The sequence below is a fragment of the Pseudophryne corroboree genome, chromosome 3, assembly GCF_028390025.1.
Source record: "Pseudophryne corroboree isolate aPseCor3 chromosome 3, aPseCor3.hap2, whole genome shotgun sequence".
NCBI lineage: Eukaryota > Metazoa > Chordata > Amphibia > Anura > Myobatrachidae > Pseudophryne > Pseudophryne corroboree.
In genome coordinates this window covers 212,656,318-212,675,289 of record NC_086446.1, presented here as the reverse complement: position 1 = coordinate 212,675,289, position 18,972 = coordinate 212,656,318, and the positions used below count along the sequence as shown (strand labels likewise).

General features: G+C 44.0%; 1 protein-coding gene across 6 annotated transcripts in view; it reads right to left on the bottom strand.

Moving 5' to 3' along the window:
- The window catches only part of CCSER2 (coiled-coil serine rich protein 2), a 377,220-nt gene that overhangs the window by 92,406 nt on the left and 265,842 nt on the right, over positions 1 to 18,972 (bottom strand). For all 6 annotated transcript variants that reach the window (XM_063958811.1, XM_063958812.1, XM_063958809.1 and 3 more), the window contains one exon: positions 11,492 to 11,578. In XM_063958811.1, the coding sequence (XP_063814881.1) occupies positions 11,492 to 11,578 (87 nt within the window). The remainder of the gene's footprint in view (positions 1 to 11,491; positions 11,579 to 18,972) is intronic.

Here is an 18,972-nt window from a genome sequence, read left to right as displayed (position 1 = left end):
TACCCTGGCCCTGGGGGACAGGGTGATCAACTGATGAATCTGTAGATGTGACCCGGACCACTTGTCCAGTAAGTCCCATTGGAAAGTCCTCGCATGGAACCTGCCGAAGGGAATGGCCTCATAAGACGCCACCATCTTTCCCAGGACTCGAGTGCAGTGATGCGCTGACACCTGTTTTGGCTTCAATAGGTCCCTGACCAGAGTCATGAGTTCCTGGGCCTTCTCTATAGGAAGATAAACCCTTTTCTGGTCCGTATCCAGAATCATGCCTAAGAAGGTCAAACGAGTCGTAGGAACCAACTGTGACTTTGGGATATTGAGAATCCAGCCGTGTTGCTGCAACACCTTCATTGAAAGTGACATGCTGTTCAACAACTGCTCTCGTGATCTCGCTTTTATGAGGAGATCGTCCAAGTACGGGATAATTGTGACACCTTGCTTGCGCAGGAGCACCATCATCTCCACCATTACCTTGGTGAAAATCCTCGGGGCCGTGGAAAGCCCAAACGGCAACGTCTGAAATTGGTAATGACACTCCTGTACCGCAAATCTCAGGTACGCCTGATGAGGTGGATAAATGGGAACATGAAGGTATGCATCCTTTATGTCCAGGTATACCATAAGATCCCCCCCTTCTAGGCTGGCGATGATCGCTCTGGGCGATTCCATCTTGAACTTGAACCTTTTCAAGTATAGGTTCAAGGATTTTAAATTTAGAATGGGTCTGACCGAACCGTCCAGTTTCGGGACTACAAACAGGGTTGAGTAATACCCCTTCCCTTGTTGAAGCAGGGGAACTTTGACCACCACCTGTTGAAGACACAATTTGTGAATCGCATTTAAAACTATCTCCCTTTCTGGGGGAGAAGCTGGCAGGGCCGATTTGAAAAACCGGCGAGGAGGCACCTCTTCGAATTCCAGCTTGTACCCCTGGGAAACAATTTCTATTGCCCAGGGATCCACCTGTGAGTGAACCCAGATGTGGCTGAAAAGTCGAAGACCTGCCCGCACTGGGGCGGACTCCCTCAGCGGAGCCCCAGCGTCATGCGGTGGATTTTGTAGAGGCCGGGGAGGACTTCTGCTCCTGGGAACTAGCTGTGGTAGGCAGCTTTTTCCCTCTGCCCTTACCTCTGGCAAGAAAGGACGATCCTCGTACTCTCTTGTTTTTATTTGACCGAAAGGACTGCATCTGATAATGTGGTGCTTTTTTAGGCTGTGAGGGAATATAAGGCAAAAAATTTGATTTACCTGCCGTAGCTGTGGAAACCAGGTCCGAGAGACCTTCCACAAACAATTCCTCACCATTGTATGGTAGAACCTCCATATGCCTCTTTGAGTCGGCATCACCTGTCCATTGCCGGGTCCATAGGACTCGTCTAGCAGAAATCGCCATAGCGTTGACTCTAGAACCCAGTAGGCCAATGTCTCTTTGAGCATCTCTCGTATATAAGACATCATCTTTAATATGAACCAGGGTCAATAACATGGTATCCTTATCCAGGGTATCAATTTCCGTCGATAAGGTATCTGTCCACGCTATTACAGCGCTACAAACCCAAGCCGACGCTATCGCCGGTCTGAGTAAGGTACCAGAATGTGTGTAAATGGACTACAAGATAGTCTCCTGCTTGCGATCAGCAGGATCCCTGAGGGTAGCCGTATCTTGGGATGGCAGCGCTACCTTTTTGGACAAGCATGTCAACGCTTTGTCCACCCTTGGGGCGGATTCCCACCGTGTCCTGTCCTTATTCGGGAAAGGATGCGCCATAAGAATCCTTTTGGGAATCTGCAGTTTTTTTGTCTGGAGATTCCCAAGCCTTTTCAAATAACTCGTTCAGCTCATGAGACGGGGGAAAGGTTACCTCAGGTTTCTTTTCCTTATACATGTGTACCCTCGTGTCAGGGACAGGGGGGTCCTCTGTGATATGCAAAACATCTTTTATTCCAATAATCATATATTGAATACTTTTAGCCAATTTTGGCTGTAACTTTGCATCATCGTAGTCGACACTGGAGTCAGAATCCGTGTCGGTATCCGTGTCTACTATTTGGGATAGTGGGCGCTTTTGAGACCCCGAAGGTCCCTGTGACATAGGGGCAGGCAGGGCTTGACACCCTGTACATTCCCTGGACTCAGCTTTGTCCAACCTTTTGTGCAATAAATTCACATTAGCACTTAAAACATTCCACATATCCAACCAGTCAGGTGTCGGTGTTGCCGACGGAGACACCACAGTCATTTGCTCCACCTCCTCCCTAGGAGAGCCTTCTACCTCAGACATGCCGACACACGCGTACCGACACACCACACACTCAGGGAATCCTCTTATCTGAAGAAAGTTCCCCCTTAAGGCCCTTTGGAGAGACAAAGAGAGAGTATGCCAGCACACACCCAGCGCTAATGACCCAGGAAAAGAAACACAATATGTTTACCCAGATAGCGCTGTTTAACCTTATCTGCGCCAAATTATGTGCCCCCCCCCTTCTTTAAAACCCTCTTTCACCGTGTAAGCAGGGGAGAGTCCGGGGAGCTTCCTCTCAGCGGCGCGCTGTGGAGAAAATGGCGCCGGTGAGTGCTGAGGAACAAGCTCTGCCCCCTCAGCGGCGGGCTTCGGTCCCGCTGAAAATTTTCAAAACTGGCGGGGGATCTCTTATATACAGTGCCCCGCCTGTATATATCATTTTAAGCCAGATATGGAGGTTCTTATTGCTGCCCAGGGCAACCCCCCGCGCCCTGCACCCTTACAGTGCCTGCCGTGTGTGTGTTGTGTGGGAGCAATGGCGCGCGTTACCTCAATGAAGATCTGAAGTCTTCTGCCGCCTCTGAAGTCTTCTTTCTTTACAAACTCACCCGGCTTCTATCTTCCGGCTCTGCGAGGAGGACGGCGGCGCGGCTCCGGGACGAACGTCAACGGTGAGACCTGCGTTCCGTTCCCTCTGGAGCTAATGGTGTCCAGTAGCCTAAGAAACAGAGCCTAACGTTAAAGTAGGTCCGTTTCTCTCCCCTTAGTCCCTCGATGCAGGGAGTCTGTTGCCAGCAGGCTCCCTGAAAATAAAAAACCTAACAAAATACTTTCTTTTCAGGAAACTCAGGAGAGCTCCCTGTAATGCACCCAGTCTTCTCTGGGCACAGTATTAAACTGAGGTCTGGAGGAGGGGCATAGAGGCAGGAGCCAGTGCACACCCATACCTAAAGTTCTTTTTTAGTGCACATGTCTCCTGCGGAGCCCGTCTATCCCCCACGGTCCTTTACGGAGTCCCCAGCATCCTCTAGGACGTAAGAGAAAGTATATACTATGAAAACCACTATATTATATGAAAACCCTGATGCACACAGCCCCCTTCAGGGTACAGAATAACGAAATTTATGGTAAGAATTTACTGTTGTTAAATCTCAATCTGCGAGGTACACTGGGTTCCACAGGGAATAACATCGGGGTGTAGAGTAGGATCTTGATCCAAGGCACCAACAGGCTAAAAGCTTTGAGTGTTCCCAGAATGCATAGCGCCGCCTCCTCTATAACCCCGCCTCCGTGTACAGGAGCTCAGTTTTTTTAACCAGTCCAATTCAGTAGCAGTTAAAAAGAGACGTCAACCGTTAGTAGCCACATACACCACATTCTCACGACAGGAGAAGGTGTCAGCAGCTAATGTCATACAAATCCAAAAGAAGCTAAGTGCGTCAGGGTGGGTGCCCTGTGGAACCCAGTGTACCTCGCAGAAGGAGATTTAACAATGGTAAGATCTTACCATAAATCTCGTTTTCTGCAGCGGGGTACACTGGGTTCCACAGGGGGATGTCCTAAAGCAGTTCCTCATGGGAGGGGATGAACTGTAGCTGGTACAAGAACCAGACGTCCAAAGGAAGCATCCTGGGAGGCATAGAACCTTATGAACGTGTTCACTGAGGACCACATAGCCGCCTTGCACAATTGTTCAAGGGTCGTACCATGGCGAACCGCCCAAGAAGGTCCAACAGACCGAGTAGAATCTGCTTTGATGGTAGCAGGAGCTGGAAGGCCAGCCTGTACATAAGCATGCGCAATCACCATTCTAATCCATCTGGCCAAGGTGTGCTTGTTAGCAGGCCAGCCACGTTTGTGAAAACCAAACAGTACAAAGAGAGAATCAGACTTCCTGATGGGAACTGTCCTCTTTACATAGATACGTAGAGCCCATACCACATACAAAGACCACTCTTTGGAAGACGATTCAGGGGAGACAAAGGCTGGAACCACAATCTCCTGATTAAGGTGGAAAGAAGACACCACCTTAGGTAGGTACCCAGGACGTGTCCTAAGAACCGCCCGGTCACGGTGAAAAATCAGATAGGGGGACCTACAAGACAAGGCACCCAAATCTGACACATGTCTAGCAGAGGCAATAGCCAGTAGAAACAATACCCTAAGGGAAAGCCACTTAAGGTCTGCAGATTCAAGAGACTCAAACGGAGACTCTTGTAACGCCTCTAGAACCACCGACAGATCCAAAGTAGCCACAGGCGGGATGTAAGGAGGTTGAATCCGTAACACACCCTGAGTGAATGTATGAACATCAGGCAGAGTGGCAATTTTTCTCTGAAACCAAACCGACAAGGCAGAAATATGATCCTTGATGGAGGCCAGACGAAGGCCCAAGTCCAGGCCTTGTTGTAGAAAGCACAAAAAATAAAATTTCCAGCGCTTTTCTTTGTATAAACTTAACATAAGAATTTCATTAAAACAACTTTATAAATATGTTTTTATCATAAATTATATAAGCATTTATCCAAAAAAACTATTAAAAATATACTTGTGATCACAAGTATATTTTTAATTGTTTTTTTGGATAAATGCTTACATAATTGATGATAATAAAAAAACATATTTATAAAGTTGTTTTTATGAAATTCTTATGTTAAGTTTATACAAAAAAAAGCACTGGAAATTTTCTTTTTTGTGCTATATAAACTGTTTAGGGGAAGGAGTACCCCTAACGACCTTTTATTTCCAATAGCAGCTACTTTGTCTTAGCATTAGAAAAGAGCCAAGCGCAGCTTCCACTGTCCAAACCCTGTTGTAGAAAGGCCAAAAGTTTTACCGTACTAAACTTGTAAGCGTCATGATTGTTAGATGCGCACAAAGCAAAGTAAGAATTCCAGACCCTATGGTAAATCCGAGCAGAAGCTGGCTTACGGGCCTTCAACATAGTCTGAATGACCGCCTCAGAAAAACCCTTGGCCCTTAGCACTGAAGATTCAAGAGCCACGCCAGACGGGCCAAATCCTGGTAAACACAAGGGCCTTGAACGAGGAGGTCTGGTCATTGTGGAATCAGAAGAGGACGCTCTAACGAGAGACCCTGAAGGTCTGAGAACCAATGCCATCTGGGCCACGCTGGAGCGATCAGAAGTAGGATTCCTCCTTTTTGCTTGAACTTCCTTATTACTCTGGGCAGGAGTGACACCGGAGGGAACACGTATGGCAGCTGAAAGTTCCATGGAATTGCCAGAGCGTCCACGAACCCTGCATGAGGATCCTTTGTCCTTGCTCTGAAGACCCGAACCTTGTGATTGTGTCGAGATGCCACCAGGTCCACATCTGGGAGGCCCCACTTGTCCACTAGGAGTTGAAATACTTCTGGATGGAGGCTCCACTCTCCTGCGTGTACGTCCTGACGACTGAGGAAGTCCGTTTCCCAGTTTAGGACCCCCAGAATGAACACTGCCGATATGGCTGGCAGATGGCGTTCTGTCCACTGAAGAATTCTTGATACTTTCCTCATTGCCATGCGGCTTTCGAGTGCCGACTTGATGATTTATGTACGCAACAGTGGTGGCGTTGTCCGACTGTACTTGAACAGGTCTGTTCTGTATTAAATGCTGGGCCAGGTTCAGAGCATTGAACACCGCTCGCAGTTTCAGAATGTTTATCGGGAGAAGAGACTCCTCCCTGGTCCACCGACACTTGCGGACGAGATAGGAAGTATCGAATCCTGTCCTGAAGTTTCAGAACCTTCTCCTGAGACGAGAACAACTGCTGGTTGTGAGTGTCCAACAATGCCCCCCGATGCACCATGCTCTGAGCAGGGACCAGGGAAGATTTCTTTCAGTTGATGAGCCACCCGTGGGCTTGCAGCAACTGGAGCGACATATCCAGATGGCTTAGGAGAATTTCTGGGGAATTTGCCAGGATCAACAAATCGTTCAGATATGGGAGGGTCCTGACCCCTTGACGGCGGAGTACAGCCGTCATTACAGCCATGAACTTCGTGAAGACTCACGGTGCCTTGGTCAAACCAAATTGTAAAGTCCAAAATTGATAATGGAGATTGCCCACAGCAAAATTCAGGTAGTGTCGATGCGACATTGCATTAGGAACATGCAGGTAAGCATCCTTAATGTCCAGGGAGACCATATAGTCCCAGGGCTCCAAGGCCAGAATAGAGCGAAGCGTTTCCATACGAAACTTGGAGACTTACAAATTTGTTCAATTTGAGGTTGAGAATGGGCAGAGAGGACCCATTTGGTTTCGAGACTAGGAACAGCGGTGAATAGTACCCCTTGCCCCTGTGAGCCAGAGGCACTTGTACCACCACTCCTGTGTCCAGGAGGGACTGTACCACCGAATGAAGAGTTTTTGCCTTCACCTGATCCGAAGGGACGTCTGTCAGGCAAAATCGATGAGGGGGACAATTCTTGAAGGATATGGCTTACCCGTGAGTGACGACTTCCCATACCCAGGTGTTGGAAGTGGTCTTCAACCATTCCTGGGTAATACCTAAAAGTCGGCCTCCCACCCTGGGATCCCCCAGAGGGAGGCCCGCCCCATCATCCAGCAGGCTTGTCAGTTTTGGAAGCAGGCTGATGGGCAGCCCAGGAACGTTTAGGTTTGGGCTTAGAGGTTTTGGAAGTGCAAGCCTGTTTCAGGTACGCCTGACCCTTTGCTTTACCTGAAGGACGAAAGGAGCAAAAGGAAGTACTCTTAACCTTCGGCACCGAAGGAGCAGTACTAGGAAGACAGGCTGTTTTAGCAGCAGCTAAGTCAGCCACTATCTTATTCAGGTCATCTCCAAAAAGAATGTCTCCCTTAAAAGGGAGCACCTCGAGGGTTTTCTTTGAATCCAGATCCACAGACCAGGATCGCAACCATAAAATCCGGCGAGCCAAAATGGATGTAGTAGAAGCCTTGGGCGCCAGAATACCAGCATCAGAAGCCGCCTCCTTAATGTAATGAGAGGCTGTGACAATATACGAAAGGCATTGTCTAGCATTATCAGAAAAGTTGGAAGGCAGCTCTGCTTCCACCTCCTGAGCCCACGCTTCAATAGCCTCTGCAGCCCATGTCGCTGCAATAGCGGGCCGATGCACAGCACCCGCTAGGGTGTAAATCACTTTTAAACAACCCTCCACTCATCGGTTCTTTCAGAGAAGTGACGGTAGCGACAGGCAGAGCTGAGGACACCACCAGTCGCGCCACTTGCGAATCCACTGGCGGGGGTGTTTCCCAATTTTTACTTAGCTCCGCAGCGAGAGGATAGCGAGCCAGCATCATCTTGTTAGGTGTGAATTTCTTTCATGGATTTTCCCAGGATTCCTGACGTATGTCAACTAAATGGTCAGAATGAGGTAAAACTTGTTTAACAACCTTCTGACGTTTAAATCTGCCCAGTTTCTTAGAGGTAGTTTCAGGCTATGGGTCATCAGTAATTTGAAGAATTAGCCTGATAGCCTCCAATAAGTCAGGAACATCCACCTGTGAGGCCGATTCCCCATCAGAAATATCTGGATCAGTGTCTGTGGGGTCAGTATACATACCCTCCTCGTCAGACGAGGTGTCTGGGACGTGGGTGGATTGTGAGGAAGTAATGGCCCGCTTAGAGGACCCCTTGGTCTTAAGTGGGAGAGAGTTAGATTTCTGTTAGTCAGTGAGCGGTTCAATTGCTGTAACTGAGTGGACAGGTGATCTGCCCATGGCAGATTAACCGCAGGGACCATAAGCGGTTGTACCAGCATTTGAGGTCCCATAGGGGGCATAAGTCTAGTTACCAGCGTACTTAACGTGGAGAAAGTAGCCCAAGGTGGGTCGTTATGCACCCCCGTTGCTACAGTCCCACTGGGGGGAAGGTAACCCCCAGAACCTGAACCCTCTGCTGCTATGTTTTCCTCTAATGTGTCAGCAGTGTCACCACCACGCACTGTGGGATCAGCCGCAGCACCATCGCCCCTTGTAGCTGACATACCTGTAAGCTCAATACACGGGCAACCCAGTACAATATCAGCAGTCTAATACTGTAACAAGAACCCCCTGTGCAGTGTATTACCACAAACAGAGAATTCAAGATGTATTTGGTGACTGAAAATCACAGAGAAAAATACTCAACAAGTATATCCTGTGAAACACCTATATTACACAATAACCCTGATGCACCTAGCCCCCTCAGGGTACAGAATATAGGGATAGCAATCTGAGTGAGATACACAAAATGGAAGTCACGCAGCAGCTGTATATGCACACACACGCAATCATATGTACAATGCAGAAATTATGACATGCAATAAAAAGGCACTGGACTAGCAATACAAAGTAATACTAAGTACAGCTATACACTCAATAGATATATCAATGCACAGTAAATACTGGATGTATATCACAGGGTACTTGTACTACATAACCCTGACTAAATGCACTGTTTCTTAACTAACACTGTCAGTAGACATGTAGAATACTTACGTGTCAAGTAAAATGCACAGCGCTGACATGCAGGCGGCTTTACAGAGGAGGATTTGCCCAAACAGTCCCAGGATCAGCTCAGCTTGTGGAAATGGCACCCAAACGCTGACAGGGAGTGGGGGAGAGAGAGATATGCAGCTCCAGGGTGGGAACATTTACTCTAAATGGCGCCCAGGTGCTGGGGGATAGGCTACAGGTCAGTGCCTTATCACCTTGCTGGACTTCACCACTGGGTACTGTGGGCCATATAACAAACGGTTTTTAGTAAAACCGACCTGTGCCCCTGCCCTGGTGGTCTAGCGGGGTCCCTGTACTGCCACAGTGTCCACGCCAGCTCGCGGCCTGCCTCCCACCGGATCGCAGTTTCCAGCGGGTCCCCTCTTACCTCCTCACTAAGTGCGGCCACGCGATCCTGGAGAGCTCCGTGGTGTGTGTGGCTGACTGATGAAAACCGGAGCCTCCGCTGTAAGTACCCGGCAACCAGGGCGCGGGATTATACAGCGCCGCTGGGGGAGGTGATGGAGCTGCAGCAGGAGATGTCTGACTGACATCTAACACAGACAGTGTCTCTGCTGCAGCCCTTGAAGTCTTCAAAATTCACTTAAAAAAGCTCTTCTGAGGGCTACTTGGAGCAGCCCTGCCTGCTGTATGCCTGCACTGCATGGCACAAGCTACAAAACTGAGCTCCTGTGCACGGAGGCGTGGTTATACAGGAGGCGGTGCTATGCATTCTGGGAACAGTCAAAGCTTTTAGCCTGTTGGTGACTCGGATCAAGATCCAACTCTACACCCCAATGTTATCCCTGTGGAACCCCAGTGTACCCTGCTACAGAAAGAAGAATTATAAAGAATAGTCTGAGAAAATGTCTTGTAATACAGAAAAAGTAACTGTACACTATGTTCTACAGAACTGAAAAAAACCCTGTCATAATTAACAACCACCTTTGATAACTTCTATTAACATCGTGAAAGTACAGTCATTTTTATATAGCAACGATCTCACTCAAGATCTGGAAGCTAATTTTGAGATAATATCTGGATGCAGTAATGTATGAGTGGAAAAAAAACACATCGAGTGTCATTAATGTGCAAATGTAAGATAATAATTTAACTAGCCCGAAGCAAAAGAAAATTGCAGGAGAAGCATACAGCAGAATTACGGTCACTCTACCTCCTGCAGTACAGTGTTTAATGAAAGCTTTACTTGATATGACACTGCTCAAGTATATATCTTTGTGGGAACCCTACCAATGAGATACTACTGTGATACTTACAGATGTGTCCTCATACATTATTGCTGCAGTCGCGCTCAATAGCCCCTCACGGGGCTCCAGCTCCTGTGCAACTCTGTTAATGCGTGGCATATTTTTTGCATCGGTTTACCTGTTAATGTGTTTTAACTGTAATGTGATGGGACCAAATAACTGCTGATTTATTTGATATGCAATATTTTTTTCTGTGTGTGACTGAGTCATTGGGGGGAATTCAAATATTTGAAAAGTCAGTTTGGGTGTCTGTATTTTCCGGTCTATTAGATAGGGAAAAAAAGTCAACCAACTGACTTTTCAAACATTTGAATATTCCCCTTTGAATCTACATACAAAATCATATGACGCAACTGCATCTTTTTCCACACCAAATTACAATGTGCTACATATACAGACTCATTCGCACCCAGAAATACAAGTGTTGCATATCAAATTAATCAGCACAGTCTCTCGGTGCATCCCTGATGCAATTGGGATAAAAAGGCTCTAAAAAGATGCCCTGCACTAGCAGAGTCGCAATGCAGCTGATGGCTCACTTACACATGGCATATAGAGGCTAGTTGTACGAGAGCACATCTGTATTTTAAGACAGTAGCAGAGCAGGAAGTCTGAATCCATTCATGCTGACTCAATCAAGCAGCATGAGTCAGTAAACTGGTACTAATTTAACATCTATATCAGAGGTTCAAAAGACAAAAGGTGGCATTCTAGAACAGTGGTGAAAAAAAATCTGGAGAAAGTGCACTTTATGAGATCTAGATCATGATTATCTGTAAAATAAAAAATTAATATGTACTGTACTTCAGAAACGTGCACATGAAGAGCTTGCTAAGGAACCATAACGGTGATGGAAAAATGTTGACATCCCAAGATTTCAAAGTGAGTCAGATGGAATCAAGAATTCAATAGAAGAATGGTGAAAAAAATGCCTGAGGATAAGTCAGCAATACAGTTTTATTTTTCACGATAAGGAATCTGGAACCGCCAAGCGTTATAGCAGAGACCCGTCCAAAAAAGAAAAAAGAAAAGAAGGTGCTCTGACAATACAACTCATAAAATATATTACTGTAATTTGTGGCAGATCTGGTTGGAGAATTAGATAAAGGAACGTGCTTGATAAATTAAAATATCACTGAATAAAGCATTTGAGGCGCTGGAGTGAGTCTTATTTCATCTAGTGCTATATTTCATCTAGTGCTAGATTCATTTAGGAAGGAAAGGTTACATTTTAAAAAAGCAATTCATCCACAAGCCAGCAGTGCTAATCATATGCTAATATTCCACAGTCATTATATCTGTCACACAATTATTGTTTATACGGAGTTTGCTGGCAAAATAAGGGAGTCTGCCAAGAACATATTCATAGTAAAAAAACGAATAAGGTTTTCAAGATTTTACTCTGTAAAGAATCTATCTCCATTAAAGAGTACAGTACAACAGTGCAGCAAAAATACCCAAGAGACATATGAGAAAACTAAAGGAGGAATGGCTGAAATGGATCAAGGTTACTCACCAGTTGCTCTTCTAACTGCTTAATGGTCTCATCTTTCTCCTTGGACTCTTCTTTGAGTTGCTGGATTTCTCTCAATAGGTCTTCAGTCTTATGGAAAAAATCCATAAAAATAAACTTTAAAGGTAAATTTAAATTGTGTACGTTTATTTTGGCATAGAAAAATAAAATAAAAAAACGTCAAAAAATACCACAGCCAAAAAATACAACAATAAAGTTTATATTTCAACAATTTATTTTCGTTATTTCATAATAACTACTAGATCTTCAGTATAAAGAGAGGAAAACCCAACTTGTCATGACCATTTTCAGTAGTTCTGGACACACTAGCATTTTATTTGTGTAATTCTGTAGAGTCACCCAGTTAAACATGTCTACTGAACTTCACTGTAGACCAGTGGTTTAGTGCTCTGTTTAAAATCAATAATAAAAGTAAACATTACTGGGCTGGAAATCTATAGAACAGATTATGGGGGGGGGGGGGGGGGGGGGGGGAGTATTCAATTAGTGCCGCACTTTTCACCTGTTTTTAGGTCGAATTTAAATTTGACATATTCAATGCCCATGCAGTTTTTTTTTTTTTTTTTTTTTGACTGGTTGAAAAATCCGGCATTGGCAAAAACCACGTGTATCAACAAATTTGCCACTGATACACGTATTTTGGCGAATTCGTGGATGTTTTCACCCATTTTTGGCGCAATTTTCACCCATGCTGATTCAACAAAAAAAAAAAAAAAAAAAGGGAAACGGCATGGCAAAAATGGATTAAAAACGGCGGGCTAAAATGCCCGCAGTTGAATAATCTGTGTCAAATTAAGTGAATACCCCACAATGTGTCAGAGAGTTCTGAAGGTCTAATTATCAGAATTGGCTGCAAGAATGTCTTGTATTTAAATGTTGCTAATAACTAATGTTGCTTTATGTCCTCCGTAGGATTACTTGCATAATACATAGACTGTGTGCTTTGGACCTCTCCGTGTGAAAACTTGGTTGCATGGCAGATCAGTCATTTTTTGCGCCATCATATTTACTTATCCTTATATACAAGTGAAAAAAATATCCAACAAATAGTGCAAATTGATGATACAGATAATCAAGCTTTTGGAATAATATGCGTATTATCAACCACATGGAACGGACATGCAGTACTGTGGCAGGTGAAGTTATTTAACGTGACTGGGAAAAAGCATCTCCCATTTTTTATTCACCTCTGTGCGTCACTAAACAATGCAAAAGTCGACTTTGTGGCACATACCTAAAATTATTTAATAATAATTTAATATATCCTTAAACCAAAAAAAAAAAAACTATTTAACACTTCTATATATCAAAGGACATGTTTGAGCTGAATAATATACATTAAGTAATAAAAGGGTTTATACTCTGCTAATATATTCATACGAACATTAGGGTAGTACAGTGGCCTTACTTGGTAGAATAATAATTCACATTTAAGATTTTGAAATATAAATTCATAACTGATATTAAGGAATCTGCTATGTATGTTATCTATATACATGTTTTATATTGGATTTTTATAATTAAATAACACATTTTGAAAACCTGGAAATACTGATATCATCGGTTAAACAAAATTTAACCAAAGACCCTGATTGGACAACATTTTTTTTATATTTTTTAAATAAACTGTTCTAGGAGACTGACTTACTGTATGCTTTGATGAAACTGCAGAGCTATTAGTGAAACGAGTTAAGCAAGTGGTTGTTGCTATTTCTGTGCTGTTTGCGTCCAATCTCTGCTATTTGGATTACAAAACCATGGACTGAAGCCAAGACTTCAGAGGACTCTGTGCTTTTATTGTCTTTACTACATGTGGACGGACTGTCAAATCATCTGGATGCGAATTTGACGACCTTCATGGTGGAGACTATAAAAGTGAGTTCCACATGAACAGTACATTCTTTTTTTGCGTAGTGATTAAGCTTCTATAAACTTTGGAATTCTGACATTCCATCCCACAAAACTGTCAATAAACTGTGATTCCCCCATTTAGGAGATTACAATGTATTATATATATATATATATATATATATATATATATATATATACACTAATATTATACAGTTTAAATAATTTATTACATAACATCCATTTATTTGGTGGGTAAGTACCTTTAGTAAATTTTTTAATATTAAAACACAGTTTGGGTTACAATTTGTTTTTTATATTCAGCTATTGAGAATCTAACACCCATTTTAGAATCCATTATTTGATAACAATTTTATCAATACTTGGACAACTTAAAGAATACGGAATCATATTTTCTTTAGAATGATTAAATACTCAGAGGGTTCCATGTGTACAAATCATTTAATAAAAATCCAGCAGTTTGATTTAACAATTGTCATATGTCTTGGACAATGTAAGACTAAGGGCTGTATTCAATAACTGTCGGAAGCTGCCATCTTGTCGGAAAGACGGCAGTTTCCGACTGAAATAGGTCGGAAAGGGGTTCCGACCTATTCAATAGGGGCTGATATTTTCCTTGTCGGAAAATACGTGGATCGGCGGAATAGCCGCTGATCCATGTGCTTCTGTCGGAAATGGGGCCAAATCCGACAGGTTTTGGCCCCTTTTCCAACATACTCAATCCAACTTGAAAACAAATCGGATTGAGGTGAGAAGACAAGTGGTGGTGCGGCCGGCTGGGGGATCTGAGATCAATGGCCGGCGGGGGGACATGTCTGTGGCGGCGGGAAGGGGGGGGGGGGGGGTGCTGCAGAGCGAGAAGTCCCTGGCCGTCCCCCGGCCAGGCACCTCTCTCCTTGCAGGGCCTCCCCCCGCCACAGACATATTCCCCCACAGCCAGCTCCTCTCACCGGCCGCCGATCTGTGCTCTCCCTGCCGCCCACAGGAACATCTCTCCCTGCAGCCAGCTCCTCCTGCCGCCGATCTCTGCTCCCCCCCCCGCCCAGCGTACCCCCACCGCCGTCCCGCTCTCGCCCATCGCCATCTGCGCACCTGCCCACTGTTGTCAGAGCATCTGCAGCCGCTGACAGCAGCGGCAGGACGGGTCCCTGTGTACAGCCAAATCCGACAGTCGTATTTGCCCGTATATTGAATAAAGGTTGTCTGATCCATTCCGACAACTGCATGTCGGAATGGATCCGACTTTTATTGAATATGCCCCTAAGCAGTGTGCATGTGCTAGACGGACTGTGGTGGCATAAACCTTGTTATGTATAACATCCACTACTTCTGGAATGGAGTAGTCATGAGCCCTCCACCTATACACTCCCGTTACTATGTACCCTTCCTCTGTACCAATACAAGAACTTTACTGTATACCACACTTTTACTATGTACCTAACTCCACCTAGTATGTCAAATAAAACTTCCTAGTTACTGTTTCAATAAATGGGTGAATTTCTGTATACATGTTCCTAGATTACTCCCCTCACAGTAATGCATGGGGCTGTAGACTAATTTAAAAATATAAAATTAATGTTCCAACACTACTCTTCGGTAAGAATTGGGCATCTGTAGCATCTACAGGCCCTCTCTCCACTATCATCATCAGTGGGGAGCAAGTTCACAGTGACCTGTCGCAACAGTATCCTCCAACAGAGAAGCCAGGGGCAGGAGGGGGTGGTGGATAGGAATTAGAGCAGCTGGACTGTGCTCTATTTTGTGCAGGAACTGGAACACATTCATTGGCAGCTAAATTCTGTGTATGGCAGCCTGGAACACTGTTTTACTCCACCAGCGAAAAATGTAGCTCTTGGGGAGGATGAAGACCTTGCAGTTCCCTGGTGACCCAATTTAAAAGGGCAGTTTAGAGGTTCTGGACATCCTTTGCCAGACTCTGGATGTGTATCTGGGAGGCTGCATGTATCTCTATTCTTCTCTCACTGTTCACATTCAGTGGTTGTGACTAGGGAGAGGGGTGTGGGTCCACCACCCTAGCAGGCACTAAGAGCCTAAGATTGCTGTAATGGTTGCAAATATTTGTCTCTTTTGAGTCTCTGCTTGGATGCTAAATCCTGTATACTGATCACTGCCCTTGAATACATACATAACTTACTAGGAACAAAAAAAACAACAACTCAGAAAATTACCACTATTGTTCATTTACTGCCTATAGCTCCTTTATATTTCTTTAAAAAAAAAAAAAATATATATATATGTATATATATATATACACACACACACACACACACACACACACACACACACACACACACACACACACACACACACACACAGGTTGAGTATCCCTTATCCAAAATGCTTGGGACCAGAGGAATTTTGGATATGGGATTTTTCCGTATTTTGGAATAGATCTAAATCTAAGCACAGAATGCATTTATGTCACATATACACCTTATACACACAGCCTGAAGGTGATTTTAGCCAATATTTTTTATAACTTTGTGCATTAAACAAAGTGTTTGTACACTCACACAATTCATTTATGTTTCATATACACCTTATACACACAGCCTGAAGGTTATTTAATACAATATTTTTAATAACTTTGAGTATTAAACAAAGTTTGTGTACAATGAGCCATCAAAAAACAAAAGTTTCACTATCTCAGTCTCACTCAAAAAAGTCTGTATTTCGGAATATTCAGTATTTCGGAATATTTGGATACTCAACACATACATATATATATATATATATATATATATATATTATACACTGCTCAAAAAAATAAAGGGAACACTAAAATAACACATCCAAGATCTGAATGAATGAAATATTCTTATTAAATACTTTGTTCTTTACATAGTTGAATGTGCTGACAACAAAATCACACAAAAATTATCAATGGAAATCAAATTTATTAACCCATGGAGGTCTGGATTTGGAGTCACCCTCAAAATTAAAGTGGAAAAACACACTACAGGCTGATCCAACTTTGATGTAATGTCCTTAAAACAAGTCAAAATGAGGCTCAGTAGTGTGTGTGGCCTCCACGTGCCTGTATGACCTCCCTACAACCCACACAAGTGGCTCAGGTAGTGCAGCTCATCCAGGATGGCACATCAATGCGAGCTGTGGCAAGAAGGTTTGCTGTGTCTGTCAGCGTAGTGTCCAGAGCATGGAGGCGCTACCAGGAGACAGGCCAGTACATCAGGAGACGAGGAGGAGGCCAACAACCCAGCAGCAGGACCGCTACCTCCGCCTTTGTGCAAGGAGGAACAGGAGGAGCACTGCCAGAGCCCTGCAAAATGACCTCCAGCAAGCCACAAATGTGCATGTGTCTACTCAAACGATCAGAAACAGACTCCATGAAGGTGGTATGAGGGCCCGACGTCCACAGGTGGGGGTTGAGCTTACAGCCCAACACCGTGCAGGACGTTTGGCATTTGCCAGAGAACACCAAGATTGGCAAATTCGCCACTGGCGCCCTGTGCTCTTCACAGATGAAAGCAGGTTCTCACTGAGCACATGTGACAGACGTGACAGAGTCTGGAGACGCCAAGGAGAACGTTCTGCTGCCTGCAACATCCTCCAGCATGACCGGTTTGGCAGTGAGTCAGTAATGGTGTGGGGTGGCATTTCTTTGGGGGGCCGCACAGCCCTTCATGTGCTCGCCAGAGGTAGCCTGACTGCCATTAGGTACCGAGGTGAGATCCTCAGACCCCTTGTGAGACCATAAGCTGGTGTGGTTGGCCCTGGGTTCCTCCTAATGCAAGACAATGCTAGACCTCATGTGGCTGGAGTGTGTCAGCAGTTCCTGCAAGATGAAGGCATTGATACTATGGACTGGCCCGCCTGTTCCCCAGACCTGAATCCAATTGAGCACATCTGGGACATCATGTCTCGCTCCATCCACCAATGCCACATTGCACCACAGACTGTCCAGTAGTTGGCGGATGCTTTAGTCCAGGTCTGGGAGGAGATCCTTCAGGAGACCATCCGCCACCTCATCAGGAGCATGCCCAGGCGTTGTAGGGAGGTCATACAGGCACGTGGAGGCCACACACACTACTGAGCCTCATTTTGACTTGTTGTAAGGACATTACATCAAAGTTGGATCAGCCTGTAGTGTGTTTTTCCACTTTAATCCTGAGGGTGGGTTAATAAATTTGATTTCCATTGATAATTTTTGTGTGATTTTGTTGTCAGCACATTCAACTTTGTAAAGAACAAAGTATTTAAAAAGAATATTTCATTCATTCAGATCTAGGATGTGTTATTTTAGTGTTCCCTTTATTTTTTTTGAGCAGTGAATATATATATATATATATATATATATATATATATATATATATATATATAAATTGGTTATTGTATTGTTCCGTACAGCTGTAACGGACAATAAAGTCATGGTTCGAAAAACTGCAATTTCCGAAGGTAAATAACTACATATTTTCTTGGTTTATTGCTCTTTGATTGTTTTTTTTTTCTCAACTGCCAGTACTTAGCAGTCAGGAATTGTTTCCTGTGTGGTGTGATTCTGATATTTTCACTTTGAATCTAGACGTTGTGGTACCTCCAACTAAATGACTATTTATCATAGGGCAATGGAACAAGGGCATGTGCTAGACATTTAGCTTAACATGCTATTTCTCTTTAAATAGATCTGTTCTTTTATGCCAAGACAAGTCTAATTATGCTGCACATAGCCTGTCCATTCCCCAACATTAATCTTTAGTAGAGAAGAATAAAGTAGAAACAAAGTGAAAGCAACAATCTCCTTATACGAAGCACGCCTTTAACAAAATACATCCACACTGTTTTACAAAATGTAATATGTTTATATCCCTTGCGAATGGAATTGGAGACACATTGAAGACAGAGACACAAATCCAATTAATCTTGAAAGACACCAGGTTAGCTTGAGCTACTATATTATGTTCTTGTACATAAAGTATTTTCTACAAAAAAAGAAACAACCATCTGCTAACCCTTAGCTTCCAAATAATTTACAGAAGGGCATTTGTCTCTACACGGATACAGTAACTGAAATCTGTGCATAATCACTTGTTGTCAAACAAAAAAGCTACATAATAAAGCTTTTGAAACAAATATAAAAACTAGAGATGAGCGGATTCGGTTTTACTCGGTTCTCAAAACGGCATCTGATTGGCTATCCAAAACACGTGACATCCGTGAGTCAATAAGATGCCGTTTTGAGAACCGAGTAAATCCGAGTAAAACCGAATCCGCTCATCTCTAATAAAAACACTAGTTAGATATCTTGCTTAAAGCAGTATATACTGGCTACACATATTCATTACACAAACACAATACATACAGTACTACCCATAAAAAATTTAATTGTCATGGTAGCAGAGCGGCCAGCAGCACTGCAGACATTATGTGGAGTATTCAATTAGTGCAGTGTTTTCGACCAGTCAAAAAAAAACAGCACTTTCCGCCTGTTTTAAGGTCAAATTAACATTCCACCTATTCAATGCTCGCTCCGATGTTTCGGCTGGTCTAAAAATACGCACGGGCAAAAACCATGTGGATCGGCGAGTTTGCCGCTGATCTACGTGTTTTGTCGA